General features: G+C 44.3%; 1 protein-coding gene across 2 annotated transcripts; it reads left to right on the forward strand.

Annotated features, from left to right (window-relative positions):
• Nucleotides 1–321: 321 nt before the first annotated feature.
• On the forward strand, nucleotides 322–20,062 carry LOC144599151 (carboxypeptidase B-like). Of its 2 annotated transcripts, XM_078409883.1 has the most exons (11): nucleotides 322–396; nucleotides 1,739–1,814; nucleotides 1,902–2,026; nucleotides 4,312–4,414; nucleotides 6,563–6,664; nucleotides 8,513–8,617; nucleotides 8,706–8,816; nucleotides 11,637–11,727; nucleotides 13,261–13,460; nucleotides 18,333–18,417; nucleotides 19,629–20,062. In XM_078409883.1, the coding sequence occupies exons 1-11, from the start codon at nucleotides 326–328 to the stop codon at nucleotides 19,811–19,813; spliced, it is 1,254 nt and encodes a 417-aa protein (XP_078266009.1). In that variant the 5' UTR covers nucleotides 322–325; the 3' UTR covers nucleotides 19,814–20,062. The 2 variants fall into 2 exon arrangements, with proteins under 2 accessions (XP_078266009.1, XP_078266012.1); XM_078409886.1 differs by lacking the exons at nucleotides 322–396; nucleotides 1,739–1,814; nucleotides 1,902–2,026; nucleotides 4,312–4,414; nucleotides 6,563–6,664 and having other exon boundaries at nucleotides 8,537–8,617.
• The last annotated feature ends 944 nt before the right edge of the window (nucleotides 20,063–21,006 follow it).

A 21,006-nucleotide genomic window follows, 5' to 3' on the forward strand; every position in this document is an offset into this window, starting at 1 on the left:
TTCCTTCCCAGATGTCGTGCTGATGAAGACAGGTTTGTGGGCTGCAAAATCCCAAGATGCAAGTAATTCATAAGAATAGAGGTGGAGGAGCAGCAAGCTACATATTGTGGCTATATTTAGCTGTGCACTGACTGGCACCACACCCTGAGATAACCAACCACGAGGAAACAGACCTTCAGCGAAAGACCTAATGGATATGACAAGGCACATTCATGTACAAACGCGTATTACATCTCAGCAACAAGCTGTGTGTTTACTCCAGATACTGCTCCCACTATAAGTGTGTCCAATCTGACTGGGCACCCATTACCATCCCAGAGAGGCGATGGAAGGACATTTGCTTCTCAGCTTTGTCGTGGTTGCTTTAGGCAAAGTTCCAAGTAACCAATATGCCGGGTAAGGAGAGACACTGAGTTCATTATTTTTTTTCTTGCTTTATTCAATTCTTTCCATTGTCTTGCTTTCCCCTCTCTTGGCCATGCCATGTGTTGGAAAGTCTATTCTCCTTCAGATCTAGTATTTTATATATTTTAGATTAGTTTTGTTCAAAGATACAGTGTGGAAACAGGACCTTCAGCCCACCGAGTCCGCACCTTCCAATGATAACCCGAACACTAGTTCTATGTTATCCCACTTTCCTATCCACTCCCCACACACTAGGGGCAATTTATACAGACCAATTAACCTACAAACATGCGCATCATTAGAATGTGTGAGGAAACCGGGGCACCAAGAGAAAACTGACGCGATCACAGGGAGAACGTACAAACTTCCTACAGTCAGTACCCATAGTCAGGATCGAACCTGGGTTCCTGGAACTGCAAGGCAGCAACTTTGCCCTTGCGCCACTCTACCCCCCCCCCCCCACCCCCACCCCCACCCCCCCCCCCCCCCCCCCCTGCCCCCCAAAGATATTTCCCTCCTTTCTTTGCTTCACAAGTGACAACATTAACCTCAGCATTGAACTACTATGGACTTTGTTTGAGATTGCACCACATACTTCACCTTGCACTGTTCTGGTCTGGTTACCTAGTATTAATGATAATTTATTGTATTATTATTATGTAGAAACGTATTTGTCATGCTGATGTATTAGCAAGTAATATTGCCATTGTTAGGATCCCGGAGCATATGAGAATTAAACTCAATTAAGACTTGACTTGACCCAAAACTCTATAAGTTCCTCACTAAGTCCCTGTCTCTGTTTTCCTCCTTTAAGATTTTTCTTAATACTTCAGTAGTCCAATGGTGCTTTATTTGTCATGTGTGCAACTGCACAGTGAAATTCTTTATACGTATATTACACATGTAGGCACCGCCATTTTTGGCACTTTTATTTAAAGCCCAGTTAGGCAGCGCGCACGATGTACTGGAGTAATTCCTGTGAACCGACGTCCCTCTCCTCTCCTCGACCCGCCATCTTTGTGTCTCGGGGTCATCTCCTGCAGCCGATCTTGAAGGCGCTGGAGGCATTGCCCCGGTTCACCCTCCTATCGGCCCTTGCTCCCCCCCCCCCCGTCCGACGTCTCCAGCTCCCTCTTCGTTATGCCATCCTACGAGCTTTCGGGCGGGCTACTTGCCTCTTTCACCAAGCTTTATGAAGTTTCCACTCTCTTAAGCTCAGAATCAATGTTGTTTAATATACTTTCTGTTAAAGGAATGACATAAACATCAGTCATTGTATTGAAGAACCATTGGTGTGATATGTGATAAGACTCACACTTAACTCTCGTTAAAGGGATAAAGTTTTGCGTCTGAAACCAGACAACGAACAGCAGCTGCAGTTTCTAAGGGACGTGGCTCAGACTATGAAGGTATGGCGTCCTGTTGCTACTGAGTACACTGTTGTCTAGTAACGTGATGAAACCGAATGGTTAATCGTGCCCTTGATATGCCCGCAGATTGACTTCTGGCAGCCACCTTCTCCCGAGCTGATGACTACAAACAGGACTGTGGATTTCAGAGTCCCTGCAGACTGGGTTTCCAACATCCAGTACCGGCTGCAGAAGATTGGATTGAAATATGAGTTAGGTTCAGATCCTACGCTAACTCGGGACAATGGTGTCCAAAGATGCATTAGTTTGGCAAAGCTAATTTGTTTGCTTTCCTTATAAAAGGCACAGATAGGGGAGGCAGTCAGAACCTTTATCCCAGGATGGAAATGTCAAATACTAGAGGGCACAGCTTTAAGATGAGAGGGGCAAAGTTTAAAGGAGATGGGTGGGCAAGATTTCTTAACACAGACAGCAGTGAGCATCTGGAATGCACCGTTGAGGGTGGTGGTGAAGGCAGATGCAATAATGGCATTTGAGACTTTTGCATAGGCACATGGAATGGAGGGATACTGATGATGTGCAGGCAGATAAGAGTTGCTCTTGGCATTATGTTCAGCAGAGATGTTGTGGGTCAAAGTGCCTATTCTTGTGATGTAACTGTTCTATACTGGAAGGCTGACATGGTAGTTGCAGAGATGATGGTTCCTCTGGCCTGGTGTATAGAAACAGGAAACACAATCTCAAAATAAGAGAACGGCCAAGGATGACCACAAAGTGCTGGAGTAACTCAGCGAGTCAGGCAGCATCTCTAGAGTGTAGGAAAAACACTGCAGGTGCTGGTTTAAATCGAATGTAGACACAAAATGCTGGAGTAACTCAGCGGGTCAGGCAGCATCTCGGGAGAGAAGGAATGGGTGACGTTTCGGGTCGAGAAGGGTCTCGACCCATTCCTTCTCTCCCGAGATACTGCCTGACCCGCTGAGTTACTCCAGCATTTTGTGTCAGCATCTCTAGAGTAAAAGGTTGGGTGATGTTTCGGGTCAGAGCCCTTCTTCAATCTGAATGTAGAGGAGGGGGGAACAAGAGGTAGGAAAAAGGCCAGAACAAATCTGGGCCAGCAATAGATGGCCAAGGAAAGGTGGAGCCCATAATGGTCGATTGTTGGCTGGGGAAGAGGTGATAATGAAGGGATACAAGGATGCGAACAGTGGAACTAGTAGACAATTAAAGTGGGGGAGGGGAGAGGGAGAGGGAATGCAGGCGTTATTTGAAATAAAATAAATCAATATTCGTACGAATGGGTTGTAAGTGGCCAAAGCGAAATATGAGGTGCTGTGCAGAGGAGACTGAATCAGGGCCATTTTTCACCCAAGGGGGTTATCTATGCTCAGTGGCTGATGTATATTTGTGTACTGAGGGCCACAAGACATTGGGGTTTTGTATAGAAAGGTGACACTTGGGTAAAAATTCACCCATGATCTTATGGAATGAAGAAACCACCACAAAGGGCTGAATGGCCTACTTCTGCATCTATTGAAAGTTTCCCCTCAAATCTTTACTGTGCACATAATCTTTCAGGAGCCAACATTATTGTTAAAACAGTGCTGTTTTCACCCACAGAAATATAGCCTTGGCTCCTGGAAACCAGTTATGGTTTGACTAATACAACTGAAAAATGGGGTCATTGCAAAATAAAAAATAGGAAGAGTATCCACTTTTTAATGAATTCTAATGAATTTTAAATGAACGCAAATTACTTTTAAAAATATGTCGATGTATAATGTTAAAATGTATAATGTTCAATTTCTTAGTAAAATAGAAAAAAATAATATTTTAAGGGATGCCATCGAGTTTGAGGAAGCAGAGCTTAGTGCATTCAGGTCCAAACCGAAAAATTAATAGTTTATTAAAGAGATTAATCTGGCATTTGAGAGGCTTTTAGATGGGCACATGGAAATGTGAGCAATAGAGGTAAATGGATCATGTACAGGCAGATTAATTTGGCATCGTGGTCAGCACAAACATTGTGGGCTGAAGGGCCTGTTCCTGTACTGTACTATATTTATCCTGATTAATGAGGATAACACTGATTCATTATGTGATCAATCCCTGATTAATCTAAAATAAGTTATAATTAATCATGACTAATTAATAAACAATTACAATTAATTCATAATTGATTGTAAATTGATTATGATTAATCAGGATTCAGGATTCAGGATTCAGGATATTTTTATTTGTCAAAATTTAGTCACCCACAGTCCAACAATAAGAGCAATAAAATAAGCAATAATGAATCTTAGTTCATGGTCAGTTTGAGGGGTGTAAGCAGATTGGCTTTCAATGTGATTTTTTTTAAACCAGCATCAAAGATCGGGAAAATTCAGTTATATTCATTATGACATCCCCCTGAAGTTCATTTTTCTTTCACAAAGGTTTGGTTAGTTTTAGATAAATTACAAAGCCAATAGAAACTCAAGCCTTTAATCTTCGCTGTGTACACAGACTGTTTCCTAATTAATCTTATTCCACACAGTGTGTTAATTGACAACGTGAAGACCCTGATGGATAAACAGTTTGACCAAACAGATAGGAATACAACCCACTACAATTATGAAACATACCATGAGTGGACTGAGGTAAAAATAAGATCATGACACAAATGCAAAACCAGAACAAAAATACCAATGCATACTGCAAAAAAACGTTATACAGGGATAAAACATTCACATTGCTCTGTGTATGATAGAAACATAGAAACATAGAAAATAGGTGCAGGGGTATGCCATTCGGCCCTTCGAGCCAGCACTACCATTCAATATGATCATGGCTGATCATCCAAAATCAGTACTCCATCCCTGCTTTTTCCCCATATCCCTTGATTCCGTTAGCCCTAAGAGCTATATCTAACTCTCTCTTGAATACATCCAATGAATTGGCCTCCACATTGGCAGAGAATTCCACAGATTCACAACTCTCTGGGTGAAAAAGTTTCTCCTCATCTCAGTCCTAAATGGCCTACCCCTTATTTTTAAACTGTGACCCCCTGCTTCTGGATTCCCCCAACATGGGGAACATTTTTGCTGCATCTAGCCTGTCCAAACCCTTAAGAATTTTATATGTTTCTATAAGATCCCCTCTCATCCTTCTAAATTCCAGTGAATATAAGCCCAGTTGATCCATTCTTTGATCATATGATGAGGGACAAATATGACTGAGAAAGGTTTTCCTGATCAGTTTTCCTCATGAGACCACAAACCATCTATTTTTAAATGTGTTGGTAATTTTATATCAAATTTTATATCAAAGTTAAAGAACCCTAATTCTTGTTCCGAGTCTTTCATGGGACACAGTAAGGACTCTGAACATGGCACCAACGTCACCTGCAGTGTTTTTGTGCGTGCTATTTGCATTCTGTAGATGAAGAGGAAAATATCCAATGTGCCCTTGAAATGTGTAGGAAGGAACCGCCGATGGTGGTTTACACTGAAGGTAGACTGGAGTAACTCAGCGGGTTAGGCAACATTTCTGGAGAAAAGGAATAGAAAAGGAATTTCGGGTCAAGAGCCTTCTTCAAACTGAGAGTCAGGGTAGAAGGAAATGAGAGATATGAAAAGGTACAGAGACACAAATGAATGAAAGATATGCAAAAGGATAAATCAAAGCCAGCAATAATGATCGAGGAAAGGTGGTGCCCACAATGGTTCATTGTTGGTTGTACGGAAGGTGATAACGAATGATACAAACAGTGAAACTAAGCAGGAGGACAGTGAAACTAGTTCGATGACTAGGGTGGGTGGGGGTGGGACGGAGAAAGAGGGGATGCAAGGCTTATTTGAAGTTAGAGAAATCAATATTCATACCGCTGGGTTGTAAGCTGCCTAAGCGAAATATGAGGTGCTGTTTCTCCAATTCTTCTGAGCAAGTTAAGGAGGGTGCCGCGGGTAGGTGCTGGGAACCTGATGGGGTGGTCTTTCTGAGATATTGGTTTCTGCTTCAGATACCCAATCCCAAAGGCTGTAACCCTCAAACAGCCCCAAACTAATCAAATTTCAGATATCAACTATACGAAGGCTCAGGTCAGTGATTCTAATCGTAGGGTGCAGAAAAGATTTACGAGGATGTTGTCAGGACTCATGGGTCTGAACCACAGGGAGAGGTTGAGCAAGCTAGGATTTTATTCCTTTGGAGCGCAGGGAGGCTGAGGGATGATCTAAAAGATTTATATAAAATCATGAAAGGAATATGTAGGGTGAATGCACAGAGTCTTTTACCCATGGTAGGGGAATCAAGAACCAAAGGATATCAGTTTAAGGTGAGAGGGGCAAGAGCTCGTGGAATGAGGAGGTAGTTGAGGCAAGTCTATAAAACAAGACATCCACTCAGCACCTTGAGAATCCTGGCTTTGGATTAGAGTCGTAGAGTCATACAGCATGAAAATAGGGCCTTCAGCCCGTTCATCCATGCTGACTCCATCTAAGCTAGTCCCATTTGCCCGTGTTTGGTCCATATTTCCACTACACCTTTTCTACACATGTACCTGTCCAGGTGCCTTTTAAATGTTGTTGTTGCACCTGCCTCAACTACCCCCTCTCACAGCTCACTCCATAAACCCACCACTCTTTGTGTAAAAAAAAAAGTTACCCCTCAGGTTCCCACCACCCTCTTAGTGAAAAGGTTGCACCTCAGGTTCTTCTTAAATATATCTAAGGATTGATAAAAGATTACCACCAAATGCAAGAGTGTTAACATTGAAAAGGAGCTCACAGCTGCATTCTCTATTCTAGATTGAATCCTGGATGTCTAAAATTACTTTTGAACACCCAACACTGGTTTCCTGGTTCAGAATCGGAAGGACCTATGAACATCGCAGCATCTATATCCTCCGGGTAAAATCCCTTCTGGCTTAATTTATTGTAATTTTAACTAAAGCAACAGCTTCCGATCTCTCCAGCCAACCCTACAGTACAGCCAGTGCCAGAAGCCTTATTCATTGGGAGATCGTGCTTGGTTATCACATCAGTGACAGTTGCTAAAGCTGCATTCCAGGAAAACGGCATCAGTTGTGATATTCTGCGTCAGAAAAATGATGAGTAAACGTCCCACTCCAGGGGGCCGACAGTCATTGAAATACTAACAAACACCACGCTGTAAAAATGCTAACTCGCGGACAAAAGGTTAACTCAGGGTTATGTATTTTCTTACTGCACCTACTGCAGAGTAATAATTTAAGAAGTACAAAGGAGTCATCCATGTTTTATTATTAGTTTTGTTCGTTTTAATGGTACAGTGTGAAAACAGACCCTTCAGCCCAGCGGGGTTCGTGCCAACCAGTGGACATTCGTGCACTAGCTCCATCCTGCACATTCGAGACAATTTACAGAAGCCATTTACCCTATAAAACGGCACATCATTGGAATGTGGGAGGAATCTAGTGCACCCAGAGAAAACCCATGCGGTCACAGGAAGAGTCTACAAACTCCATACAGACAGCACCCACAGTCACGATTGAACCCGGGTCTCTGCCACTGTAAGGCAGCAACTCAATATGCCCCAATATGCTGCACAGTACATATTCTCCTCAAACAACATAACCCAAAGCAGACACAAGGTGCAGGAATAACTCCAGCACTTTGTGTCTTTTTTGGTAAACCGGCATCTGCAGCTCCTTGTGTCTACACTGCCCAAGCAGATTGCAGGTGGTGGGATCTTACTAGGTCTAAATTGGTTACCTTATTTCTATTTTAATTCATTTTCATGATCTGGGCCCTACCCTAACACTATTCTACACACCAGGGACAATTTACAATTTTACTGAAGTCAACGGAGAGTGATAGGAGCAGGATTAGGCCATTCAGCCCATCGCGTCTGCTCCACCACACAATCATGGCTGATCCATCTTTTCCTCTCAACCCCACTCTCCTGATTTCTCCCTGTAACCTTTGACGACCTTACTAATCAATAACCTTACAGCTTTAAAATTACCCAATTGACATGGCCTCCACAGCCATCAGTGGCAATGAATTCCACAAATTCAACACAAATTCCTCCTCATCTCCTTTCAAAAGTCCTGTCCTTTTATTCTGAGACGGTAAGGCCAATATTTATTGCCCATCCAATTTGCTCTTGAAAAGGTAATCGTTGACCTTCTTCTGGAACCATTGCCGTCCTTCTAGTGAAAGTCCTCCCACCATGATGTTGAATTAGGAGTTTCAGGAAGTAGATGACGAAGGACAGATGATATATTTCCAGTCACAAAGGTGTGGTACATTGAGACTATACATGATTACAATCAAGCCATCCACAGTGTACAGATACAGGACAAAGGGAATAATGTTTAGTGCAAGATAGAGTCCAGTAAAGTCTGCTTAAAGGTATTCCGAGGGTTTCCATTTAGGTAGATGGTAAGTCTCTCTGGTTGGTGATAGGATGGTTCAGTTGCCTGATAACAGCTGGGAAGAAACTGTTCCTGAATCTGGAGGTGTGCGTCTTCACACTTCTATGCCTCTTGTCTGATGGGAGAGGGGAGATGAGGGAGTGTCCGGGGTGATCCCTGATTATGCTGGTGGCCTTGCCGAGGCTGCGTGAGGTGTAGATGGAGTCAATGGAAAGGGGATTGGTTTGTGTGGTGGTCTGCGCGATTCTCCACAATTTCTCGCGGTCTTGGATGGAACTGTTCCAAACTGATGCTGCAATAAATCCCGATAATAACATTGTCTACCAATCTCACGCTAAAGGTTGGCAAGAGAACAGGTGCGGTGAAGCCCGCCATCTTCATGGACTGCGGAATCCATGCCAGGGAATGGATCGCTCCAGCCTTTTGCCAGTGGTTTGTGAAGGAGGTCAGTGGATGAATTGTGTTGCTTACTGAGTGAAACGTTCTCGTCCAGACTGAAGAATATATCGACTAATAAGTTCATGCTTCCACAGGCTGTTGAATCATATGGCACTAATTGTACCATGACCATCCTTCTCGATAACCTGGATTTCCTGATTGTTCCTGTTGTCAACGTGGATGGTTATATATACAGTTGGACCATGGTAAGTATCAGAATCCCTTTGGATGACACAAAGTAATTCACACTGTGATGATCAGCTTTGTGATTCTGCTAAGATTAGGGGAAAATGGCCACTGAAAGTCTTTGAGGCAAAGCATGATAAGATTGAAAGCAAATCAAGGATGACAAGGATCATCTCGTGCATTACCCAGTTATGTAAAATATAGAATAGGTGGCACTCAAGCCTACATGACATTGGTATGTCCAGGACTGATGTGCTTCTCAACAATCCTTTCCCACTAGATTTTCCTCCTTGAATATCTAACCTTTGAATCCATTCATTGATTTTTTTCTACTGAGAGATCCACAAATCTAAGATAAAGAATTCTAAGAACCATATTCTGTCACAGTCTGTCCTGTTCACTCACCTGCCGGCCACGCCCACCACGTTAAGCCAACTCCCCTCACCTGTTCACTCACCTGCTCCAGATCACCTATCAAGCCAGCATATAAACCCTTCCTGCACATACACTCTTTGCCAGATTGTTCTTAGCCCTCATGCAAGACTCTCCAGCATTCTCTCTTGGACTGAGTTCCCATTGCCGACCCTGCCTGCTCCCGACCTTCATGCCTCGTCGTAACCCTGGTGAACGCCTCAGTCTTCTGTCCACGAGCAGGTAGAAATAAAGCTCATTCTAAAACGACTTCCTTGGTTCCGTGTGCTGCATTTGGGTCTACCTGCGGTCCATTACATATTCTCTCTTATAGGAGTATTCTCCTCCTTGCAGTCTTGGTTGGTTGGTCATTATCCAGAGATGGGACCTCTGCTTCGAGGTTCAACAAAGAGACAGAAAACCCGCCTGTACCAAGTCTTTGATGAGATAATCTACAGTTACCTAATGGTTCTTCCCCATTTGTTGCAGATACTTAAGTTTAGCTGAGAGTTTAGCTTGTCACAATGTTACTGAAGCCAATTAACCCTCAAACCTGTATGTCTTTGGAGTGTGGGAGGAAACCGGAGCACCCGGAGAAAACCCACGCGGGTCACAGGGAGAACATACAAACTCTGTCTAGACAGCACTCTTTTTCAGGAATTGAACCTGGGTCTCTGGCACTGTAAGGCAGCAACTTCACCACTGTGCTGTCCCTAGTTAAGACATTTAAGACAATTGTTCCTGGGTAAATAGATATATTTCAACTGAACTCTTAATTCCTAGCAGATCCTTTCAAAGGCAGTATAATAGATAGATAAATACTGCCCCAAATAGATTAAAAAACGATTGCAGCGCCATGATATGGGTAGATGGACCTGACTAAAACTAGGTTCACGGTGTGTCAGGGAAGTGGAACCTCTGGAACTGATTGTATTATAAGCTGAATGATGTGTCAGACAAAGTTTGGTGGGGAAAAGGACCAAATCTGTCATTTACCAAAAAAAACAAAATGCTGTAAGAACTCAACAGGGCAAACGGCATCTGTGGATGGAATAGACAGACGATGCTTCAGGTCGGGACCCTTCAAGTTGTGACACTTCAGGTGGGCTGAAGAAGTCTCTGAAGAAGGGTCCTGACCTGAAGCATGTCTGTCCACTCCTTCCACAAATGCAGCCTGACCTGCCAAGTCCCTCCAGCACTTTATTTTCAGCTCAGCAGTTTCTTGTGTCTCCATTATCTGTCATTTATCTGACTGCTACGTATTGGATTTTGCAGTGTACGAGGTGATAGGAACTCAAGATCCCAACTGGAAGCAATAACAGTTATTTTCACGCAATAAAGCAATAGAGTTATAGAGAGACTGAGTACAAAAGCAGGTCCTTCGGCCCACACGGTCCATGCTGACTGTCAAGTACCCATTTTTATACTAATCTGATCGTGGCCCATTTTAGTTTCCCCATATTCTCATCAATTCCACAGATTCTACCACTTATTTGCACACCAAAGTCAATACAGTTTACTGTGGCCATCTATCCTGCATGTTTTGGGGATAAGGGAAGAAGTCAAAGCACCCTCAGGAAAGATACAATGAACGGAGGTAGAATTTTAAACTCCACACAGACAGCACCCGAGGTCAGGATCAAACTTACACCCGAGGTGAAGATTGAACCCATTTTACTGGGTCTATAAGGCAGCAGCTCTACCAGCTGTGACACTAAGCTGCGCCCAAAATAAAAGAACAAGAAAATATTCATTCAGGAAAACGAAAAATGTAGAGCAAGTCTTTTGATGCCTAGAAAAGTAAAGAATGATTTATAGTTTAGACATTTTCTGAGTGAAACATTCCCAATTCCCATTCTCTTAAGGTGCCTCTCTTTAACTTTTAGATACCTTGGGACTGGGACATTCCTCTAGGTTCGGTGCGATATTGAAATTTAGGTTTGAGTTTATTATTGTTATGTGTGCCGATGTACAATAAAAAGCTTTTGCATGCTATATAATCATAAATAATACTAGACATAAATAAAATCAAGCCAAACTCAAGTCCAAAGTTCAAGGTGCAGAATGCAGAATATAATCTTCAGTATTATAGTGCAACAATTCCAGAGACAAGGTCCAATGTCTGCAATGGGGAGAGGTGTATTGGATAGTCCCCTAGCATCGCCCATTCCTTCTCTCCTGAGATGCTGCCTGACCTGCTGAGTTACTCCAGCATTTTGTGAATAAATACCTTCGATTTGTACCAGCATCTGCAGTTATTTTCTTACACTAGCTTATGGCGGACATTCATAAGCTTGATAACAGGGGGATAGAAGTTGTTCCTGAGTCTGGTAGTGAGAACATTTAAGCTTCTGCATCTTCTGCCTAACGGGAGCGGGGAGAAGAAGGAATTGGAAGTTAGGAAAGATTGTTATTCTTGCTGCTCACAGGAACGACTCTGGAGAAAGACGCGTTCCAGGAACCCTGGCAGTAACTGCGTGGGCACTGATGCCAACCGAAACTTCGACGCCAAGTGGTGCTGTGAGTTTATATATCTTAACAAACACTCTGTGAACTAGGCGGAAGCATTTGTTCGAACAGAAGAAAATAAATCTAAGCTATCCGCAGCACTGGGCAAACATTGTTCTAAAAAATAGATTCACATAGGTTGAATGTGTTTCCAAATGATTTTTTCAAAATTAAAAAATATATATATTTATGTATTTTATCTTTGATCAGATGCAGTCTGGGGCAGGAGAAAAGGGGTTTGCTGGAAGAGCTTTTTGGCAGATGTTAGAGGGGACAGGGGAAAGGGGCCTCGGTTTGTGTCGTCTGTGGTGCAGGCACTGCTTGGACCCCCTGCTGGTCCTCACAGGATGGCCACTGCAAGTCCATGGACATTCACTGCTGTGGGTGAGACCTTGTTAGTGGCAGAGCGCTTATTCCACAATCGCCACAGCGACTTTGTTTCAAAATGAGTTAACTGGCGTTAAAATACTCAAGGTTGTGAAAGTTGCTGCTGTGACATCAGTCAGGTTAACAATGACTGCACTGAACCTCGCAGTAAGATGAACTCACATTTTTAGTTTAGTTCAGATACACAGTGTGGAAACAGGCCCTATTGTCCACTGAGTCCACGCCGACCAGCAATCACCCCGTACATTAGCACAATCCTACACGCTAGGGAAAGTTTATAATTTTACCGAAGCTTACAAACCTGTACGTCTTTGGAGTGTGGGAGGAAACCGGAGCACCCGGAGAAAACCTACGTTGTCACGGGGAGAACGTACAAACACTGCATGGACGGCACCCATAGTCAGGATCGAACCTGGGTCTCAGGTGAAGTAAGGCAGCAACTCCACTGCTGCGCCCTTTCCTTCTGATGTTTAGACGGCAATAATATGGTTTATTTCCAAAGACAGACAACGGTGACGAGCAGGTCCAGGTTTGCACGGGAGCACTGCCCTTCATCGTCACTGAGGAGGGCCAGTTAACAAGAGGTCTACCTCTTATTCTCCCTTCCCTCCTGTGCGGTGCTGCTTTCCTGCCGTCCTGCATCCACTTGCCTTTCCCCTTTGTCTTCCATTCTATGATTCCATGATACTTTATTGTCGCATGTGCCTAGCTAGGTACAATGAAATTTGTTGTTTTTGCATACAAAGTACTTCAATAGTCACCACTTTTCTGACGCTGACTAAGTTACAAAAGTATTCATCAGGGTCATGTTGGTCCCCCTTTCTACTTGGCAACCCACCTCCCCATGTCTGGGTCCCTCTTGGTCCTCGGCTTTTCCGCAGTCTGACCAAGGACTGGACCTCTTGGGTTTATAAGTTGTGGGGTTGACATGGTGCTGGCGTGTTGATCCAATAACCACTAACCCACTAACCCAGCTCGGGCTCACTTGAATGTGCCCTGAGCTCAGTCCAGATTGCCAATGTTTTCCAGCAGCCAGGCACTGCCTGTGGGCTTCTTCTGGTGTGTCGGTGGATGCGCTCCAGGGGATCGGAGCGGACCTCAGGGGAGGATGTGTCGTCACCCAATGCAAACGCAAACTCTTTCCATTTTCATCCGCAGCCATCGGTTCCTCGAGGAACCCCTGTGATGAAACTTACTGCGGGTCCCGCGCAGAGTCTGAGAAGGAAGTCAGGGCTGTGGCTCATGCCATCCGTAGCTACAAAGCAATCAAGGCTTACATCACCATCCACTCATACTCTCAGATGTGTCTCTTTCCATACTCCTACACCTACGCATTGCCTCCAAACCACAAGGAACTGGTAAGTGACGGGCATGGTTCATTATTGTGAGATGCTTAGAGCTGTGGGATTACTGTTTGTTTGCAGTGCATCAGTGGGGCAGCCATAGGCAGGGGGCAGGCATCCTCTTAGAAAAGTTGTGTTTGTGGCATGATCTTCCAGCTTCATTAACGTTAGCAAGGTATTAAAATTAATTCCACTCAAGATGGGAGATGGAACCTTAGGCTGCCTTTAATTTATTAGACAATAGACAATAGACAATAGGTGCAGGAGTAGGCCATTCAGCCCTTCGAGCCAGCACCGCCATTCAATGCGATCATGGCTGATCACTCTCAATCAGTACCCCGTTCCTGCCTTCTCCCCATACCCCCTCACTCTGCTATCCTTAAGAGCTCTATCCAGCTCTCTCTTGAAAGCATCCAACGAACTGGCCTCCACTGCCTTCTGAGGCAGAGAATTCCACACCTTCACCACCCTCTGACTGAAAAAATTCTTCCTCATCTCCGTTCTAAATGGCCTACCCCTTATTCTTAAACTGTGGCCCCTTGTTCTGGACTCCCCCAACATTGGGAACATGTTATCTGCCTCTAATGTGTCCAATCCCCTAATTATCTTATATGTTTCAATAAGATCCCCCCTCATCCTTCTAAATTCCAGTGTATACAAGCCCAATCGCTCCAGCCTTTCAACATACGACAGTCCCGCCATTCCGGGAATTAACCTAGTGAACCTACGCTGCACGCCCTCCATAGCAAGAATATCCTTCCTCAAATTTGGAGACCAAAACTGCACACAGTACTCCAGGTGCGGTCTCACCAGGGCCCGGTACAACTGTAGAAGGACCTCTTTGCTCCTATATTCAACTCCTCTTGTTACGAAGGCCAACATTCCATTGGCTTTCTTCACTGCCTGCTGTACCTGCATGCTTCCTTTCATTGACTGATGCACTAGGACACCCAGATCTCGTTGAACTCCCCCTCCTCCTAACTTGACACCATTCAGATAATAATCTGCCTTTCTATTCTTACTTCCAAAGTGAATAACCTCACACTTATCTATATTAAACTGCATCTGCCATGTATCCGCCCACTCACACAACCTGTCCAAGTCACCCTGCAGCCTTATTGCATCTTCCTCACAATTCACACTACCCCCCAACTTAGTATCATCTGCAAATTTGCTAATGGTACTTTTAATCCCTTCGTCTAAGTCATTAATGTATATCGTAAATAGCTGGGGTCCCAGCACCGAACCTTGCGGTACCCCACTGGTCACTGCCTGCCATTCCGAAAGGGACCCATTTATCCCCACTCTTTGCCCCACTCTTTACTCCCCACACTGGAGTATTATATCTCCAGTGATGCAGGTTTAGTTTAGTTTAGAGAAACAGCGCGGAAAACAGGTCCTTCGGCCCACCGGGTCCGCGCCGACCAGCAATCCCCGCACATTAACACTATCCTACACCCACTAGGGACAATTTTTACACATACCAAACCAATTAACCTACAAACCTGTACGTCTTTGGAATGTGGGTGGAAACCAAAGATCTCGGAGAATACCCACGCAGGTCACGGGAAGGACGTACAAACTCCGTACGGACAGCACTCGTAGTCAGGATCGAACCAGGGTCTCTGGCGCTGCATTCGCTGTAAGGCAGCAACTCTACCGCTGCGCCACCGTGACAGCCCTAAGGTTCAGCAGGTAAAATCCCCTAGATCAGGGCAGGTGTACAGGAGTGTAATGGGTTACGTATGGACCAATGACCCAGAGCCACGTTTAAATTTTCCTGAGCTAAATCCATCATCCAGGTAGTCTTCACTCTCCATCCACTCCAGCACCGAGGCTCTCTGGTTCCCTCTGCTGGTCCACACAAGAATTAATTTTGTGAAGATTGTACCAACCTAAATGGCTTTGTATTTTGCATCAGTTATAAATGAAGCAAAGATCCAGCATTTAAACACCAGTGAATCTGTTCCTGGTTTACAGGTCAGAGATCCAGGTTGTTGAATCTGAATCCTGACATGGCAGCAGGGGAGATTTAAATTCATGAAAATAATTCAAATCTGGAGCTTAAAAAATCTAGTATCTGGAAAAGTGATCAGTCCAGAAGGGTCCTGATCCGAAACGTCACCAATCCATGTTCTCCAGGGATGCTACCTGACCCACTGAGTTACTCCAGCACATTGTATTTTAGTTTTTAGTTTTAGAGATAAAGCATGGAAACAGGGCCTTTAGCCCACTGAGTCCATGGTGGCCAACAATCATCCGTATACTAGTTCATTCCTACACACGAGGGGAAATGTACAGAAGCCAATTAACCTACAAACAAACATGTCTTTGGAATGTGGGAAGAAACTGGAGCACCCAGAGAAAACCCACACGGTCTCAGGAAGAATGTGCAAACTATGTATAGACAGCACCTGTAGACAGGATCGAACACGGGTCAATGGCATTGTAAGGCAGCAGCTCTAACACTATGCCGCCCAATGTGGTTTTTTTGTAAACCAGCATCTGCAGTTCCTTGTTTCTACTCAGTAAAGGTAACTCCTTCCTCTTACTTTAAGCCTACATCCTCTTGTTTTTTAACAACCCTACTCCGAAAGAAAATGATTCTGACTACTTGCCCTCTTGAGACTTCTCAACATTTAATATACCTCTATCGGAGTTAGCCATCAAACCAGGTGAAAATAAGGCCAGCCGATCCAGTCTCCATCCATAACAAGCCCAACCTCTCCAATCAAATGCAGCACAGCTCCACCCTTCCTTAATGTGGTGATCAGAACTGCCCTCAATACCCCAAGTGCAACTTAACCAGTCATACCAAAATTACTAGCGGATTATGCTACCCATTTGCTTTAGTCAGTAAATAAAGTTATCAGACAGGTCCAATAAGATATTAGGAAGGCAAATGTCATTTTGGCCTTCTTTGCAAAAGATTTTGATTGATGGGCATGCGTGGGGAATAAGTTCCAAGGCCTCGTGAAAGTAAGAGAAGGGGGAATGGGACTGATGCGATTGCTGTGCTGGGGGCTAGCATGGCTCTGTTGGGCTGAACATTCTCCTGCGGTGTCAGAATTGTTCATTGTCTTGTTCTCAGTTCATAATAAGTAAGTAAAAGGAAAGGAGATTTTCATGTTAGAGGTTTCATGCTACAAACATTGGTTCTATTCAACCCCTCTCCCACATAACCATCAGTGAACTTTCAAAGTACCACCAAATACCACGCAAGCCAACACATCAATGTGAGTGTCAGGGTGTAATACCACAAACACATTTCCCCTTCTCTTATTTCCATGAGTCTCTGGAACATATTCCCCATTCCCCATGCATGCCTATCAATGCCTCTGTAATTCTTCTGTCATTTACCCTACACCTCGACCATGGAACTCTACCATGGATGCTACACCTCGACCATGAGACGCTACAAGGGCTTCTATGCCTGCACCTCCAGACTCAGGAACAGCTTCATCCCCAGGGCTGTACCTGCTATGAACCGGTCCTGCTGAACCAGATGGTCACATCGCACAGTGAACTGGCACAGATCTACTTGCACTTTATTCTGTTTTAAAACTGTTCTAATTTTTCGCTTTACTATCATGCTGGATTTGTGTAATTTATATATAATTTATGTCTTTGTCCGAGTACTGCTTACACAATCTTTAGGAAGAATACAAAATGGTCCACAATAAATCTAATGGGCGGTTCAGGAGAGATTAGTAATCCCAGAGAATGATGAGGTTGTGGAACCTGTTACCAAGCGAAGGAAGGTGTGTGGGGAGGAACTGCAGATGCTGGTTTAAACCGAAGATAGACACAAAATCTGAAGTAACTCTGCGGGACAGGCAGAATCTCTGGAAAGAAGGAATGGGTGACGTTTCAGGTCAAGACCCTTCTTCAGACTGGTTAGGGATAAGGGAAACGAGAGATATAGAAGGTGATGTGGAAAGTTGAGGATAATAGCTCGACTAGCTTGCGAGAGAAAGGAAATAAAGATGGGGTCGCATGGTGACACAGAGGTAGAGTTCCTGCCTTACAGTGCCAGAGACCCGGGTTTGATCCTGACTACACGTGCTATCTGTGCGGAGTTTGTAAGTTCTCCCCGTGACGGTATGGGTTTTTCCCAAGTGCTCCGGTTTCCTCCGACATTCCTAAGTTGTACAGGTTTGTAGGTTAATTGGCTTCGGTAAAAATTGGAAATTGTCCCAAATGTGTAAGATGGTGCTTGTGTACGGGGATCGCTTGCTGACGATGAGTTGGTGGGCCAAAGGGCCTGTTTCCACACTGTATCTCCACGCTAAACTAAATATGGTAGTAGATTTAATTTTAAAAGTGGCGAGGGGTTTCCCATAGAGTAACAACCCAAAACGCCACCCATTCCTGCTCTCCAGAGATGCTGCCTGTCCTGCTGTGTTACTCCAGCATTTTGTGTCTATCTTTAGTATGGACCAGTTACGCTGAATGGCACTTGGACAGGTACATAATAGGAAAGGTGCTGGATGTCCCCTGCAGGAGGCTCAGATGGGGCAGCTTGGTTGGCATGGATGTGTTGGGCCGAAGGGCTTGGTTCCAGACCGTATGACTCTCTACTCCATGACTCTATGAATGAGCTGCAACTCTGTGTTAAGTTCTTTGCATAAACTTTCCATAACTTTAATGAATCACAATAATACTTTATTAGCCAAGTATATTTTGCAACATACGAGGAACTTCATTTGCCATACATTTGAATATTTAAAGTCAAGTCAAGTCAAGTCAATTTATTTGTATAGCACATTTAAAAACAACCCACGTTGACCAAAGTGCTGCACATCTGACTAGGAAAAAAAGAAACATACAGTGGCAGAAGTAAGACACTATGCTGTTGACACTATGTTTTCTTTGATCTTGTTTTAGAATTTCATCGCCCGGAATGCAGTTATGGCCTTGAAGGACCTTCATGGCACTCAATACACCTACGGCCCAGGTGCAATCACAATATGTAAGTGCCGATTTCCCAATTATCCACCGCTCTTTCCCAACCCCCCCCCCCCCCCCCCCCACCTCCCGACTTCCACCCATATCCCTTCCTTCGGCTTTACACTTCACTCCTCTCCTCTCCTTTTCAGGCACCCATTTGTGTCCTTTCATCTCTAGCCTTTGTCGGCACAGTGGTGCAGCAGTACAGTCAGAGCCCTACAGCGTCAGAGACCTGGGTTCGATCCTTGGTCAAGGTTCTGTCTGTACAGAGTTTGCATGTTCTCCTTGTGGACCATGTGGATTTTCTCCGGGTGCTCTGGTTTTCTCCCACATTCCAAAAACATGCAGTTTTGTAGGTTAATTAGGTTCTGCAAATTGTCCCTAGTGTGTAGGATGCGAAATTGGGATAACGTAAAACTAGTGAATGAGTGTTTGTTGGTCGGCACGGACCAGGTGGGCTGAATGGACTGTTTCCACGCTGTATCTCTGAACTAAATTAAGCTAATCTTACTCCAGCCATCTGCTCCACAAACACCCTCCTCATTTGTTTCCACCTATCACTCGCCAGGCTTTGTCCTGCATCCATCTCTCTTTTACAGCTTTCTTCTCGTCCCACCCCCACTTCAATCAATCTGAAGAAGAGTCACAACCCGAAACATTCACTCGCCAGATGCTGCCTGGCCCGGGACAGGCAACATCTCTGGAGAGAAGGAATGGGTGACGTTTCGGGTCGAGACCTTTCTTCAGACTAAATCTGAAGATATGCGTTTTCGCACTCCTGTACTTCTTGCCCGATGGGAGTGTTTTTTCTGGAAGTAATGTTATTCTGGAGGTAAATAAATAGCTGAAAGGAAAGAATTTGAGAGAGGGTAAGGGAATGGGACTAATGTAATAGTTCTTATTAAATTACTTGGTTAAATTATCTTATTAGAAAACCTGAGTGGGCCAGATACTGTCCATCTCTGTTGTAGCCTTTCTACAATTCTATTCATGTAGGAAGGAACTGCAGATTCTGGTTTAAACTGAAGATAGATACAAAATGTGGCAGTAACTCAGCAGAACAGGCAGCATCTCTGGAGAGATGGAATGGGTGACGTTTCGGGTCAAGACCCTTCTTCTGACCGGTCTCGACCTGAAACGTCACCCATTCCTTCTCTCCAGAGATGCTGCCTGTCCCGCTGAGTTACTCCAGCATTTTATGCCTATCTATAATTCTATTCTATCCTTTTCTAGATCCTTCAGCTGGGGGTTCGGATGACTGGGCCTATGACTTTGGCATCAAATACTCGTTTACCTTTGAACTCCGTGATACGGGCCGGTATGGCTTCCTGTTGCCCGAGTCCCAGATCAAACCAACATGTGAAGAGACCATGTTAGCGATCAACTATATCGCCACTTACGTTCTCACCCATCCATAGTAACCACACCTGGTGAAAGAGAAGTATCCATTGATTTCTCAGAAAATAATGCATGTGTTTGTTTCCACTGTTTAGAATCTAGTACTTTTTTTAGAAGTGACAATACAGTATACCAGCACTACTAAAAAGTTAACCGGCATTCTTTTTTATTTCGGCCATGTGACATGTATGTTTATTATGTGCATACTGGCACCTTTTTCTCAACAATAAAGCACTGTTGGGATGTATAAGTGTTTATTTCTGTAGGTGGAGGGAGCAGGGTCTAGAAATCTTCTCTCATCTTAATTCTCTCAGTTTTGCTCATTGCATATGAGAGAATATGATCTTTGTGTTCCTCCATTGCCCAGTTCTCATTGTGTAGGAAGGAACTGCAGATGCTGGTTTAAACCGAAGATAGACGCAAAATGCTGGAGTAACTCAGCAGGAAAGGCAGCATCTCTGGAGAGAAGGAACGGGTGACGTTTTGGGTCGAGACGACTGAAGAATGTGACCCATTCCTTCTGAGTTACTCCAGCTATTTCTCTATACCCGGTTTCTTATTGTTCCTCTTTATCTCTTCATATTTTGTTCTTTTTACATCTTCGTGTCTCCTCCTTCTTTCTCATCTGGAGGAGGTGATGGACATGGTGCATGCAGGTGTAGATCACAGGATAAACATGTAGGAAGGAACTGCAGATGCTGGTTTAAACCGGAGATAGACACAAGAAGCTGGAGTAACTCAGCGGGACAGGCAGCATCAACATCAGCATCAGCATGCTGCCTGTCCCGCTGAGTTACTGCAGCTTTTTGTGTCTATCACAGGATAAATGTCCCACCTTGGGGCTCCGTCTTCATTTCCTCCTCCGCTCTTCTAATTAATCCTGCTCCCCCCAACTCATCCGTGCTCCTCCAGTTCTCCAACCCTTCACTGTCCAATTAGAAAATTAACTCCCCTTCATCCCCATCACTTTTCCCACGCCTTTGCCGCCACACTCAATGCTCAGTTTGTCTATTCTCTTTTCTCTTCACTTAATTTTGGCATCAAATACTTGTTGACCTTTGAACTCCGCAACACAGGCCAGAGTGGCTTCCTGTTGCTTGAGTCAAACCAACATGTGAAGAGACCATGTTAGCAATCAATCAACCTGGCCTTTCCTAAAGAAGGCTGATGTTGCCTTAACCTGTCCCTACCTCCACCCTCCATAGACTTCACA

Source organism: Rhinoraja longicauda, chromosome 13, assembly GCF_053455715.1.
Source record: "Rhinoraja longicauda isolate Sanriku21f chromosome 13, sRhiLon1.1, whole genome shotgun sequence".
Lineage (NCBI taxonomy): Eukaryota > Metazoa > Chordata > Chondrichthyes > Rajiformes > Arhynchobatidae > Rhinoraja > Rhinoraja longicauda.

Bases quoted from the DNA above. Each gene is read 5' to 3' on its own strand.
- LOC144599151 (XM_078409883.1), top strand. From the start codon at position 326: ATGGAAGGACATTTGCTTCTCAGCTTTGTCGTGGTTGCTTTAGGCAAA. The intron at 4,415-6,562 runs GTAAAAATAAGA...TCTCTATTCTAG, and splicing joins CATACCATGAGTGGACTGAG to ATTGAATCCTGGATGTCTAA. The intron at 6,665-8,512 runs GTAAAATCCCTT...CTCACGCTAAAG, and splicing joins GCAGCATCTATATCCTCCGG to GTTGGCAAGAGAACAGGTGC.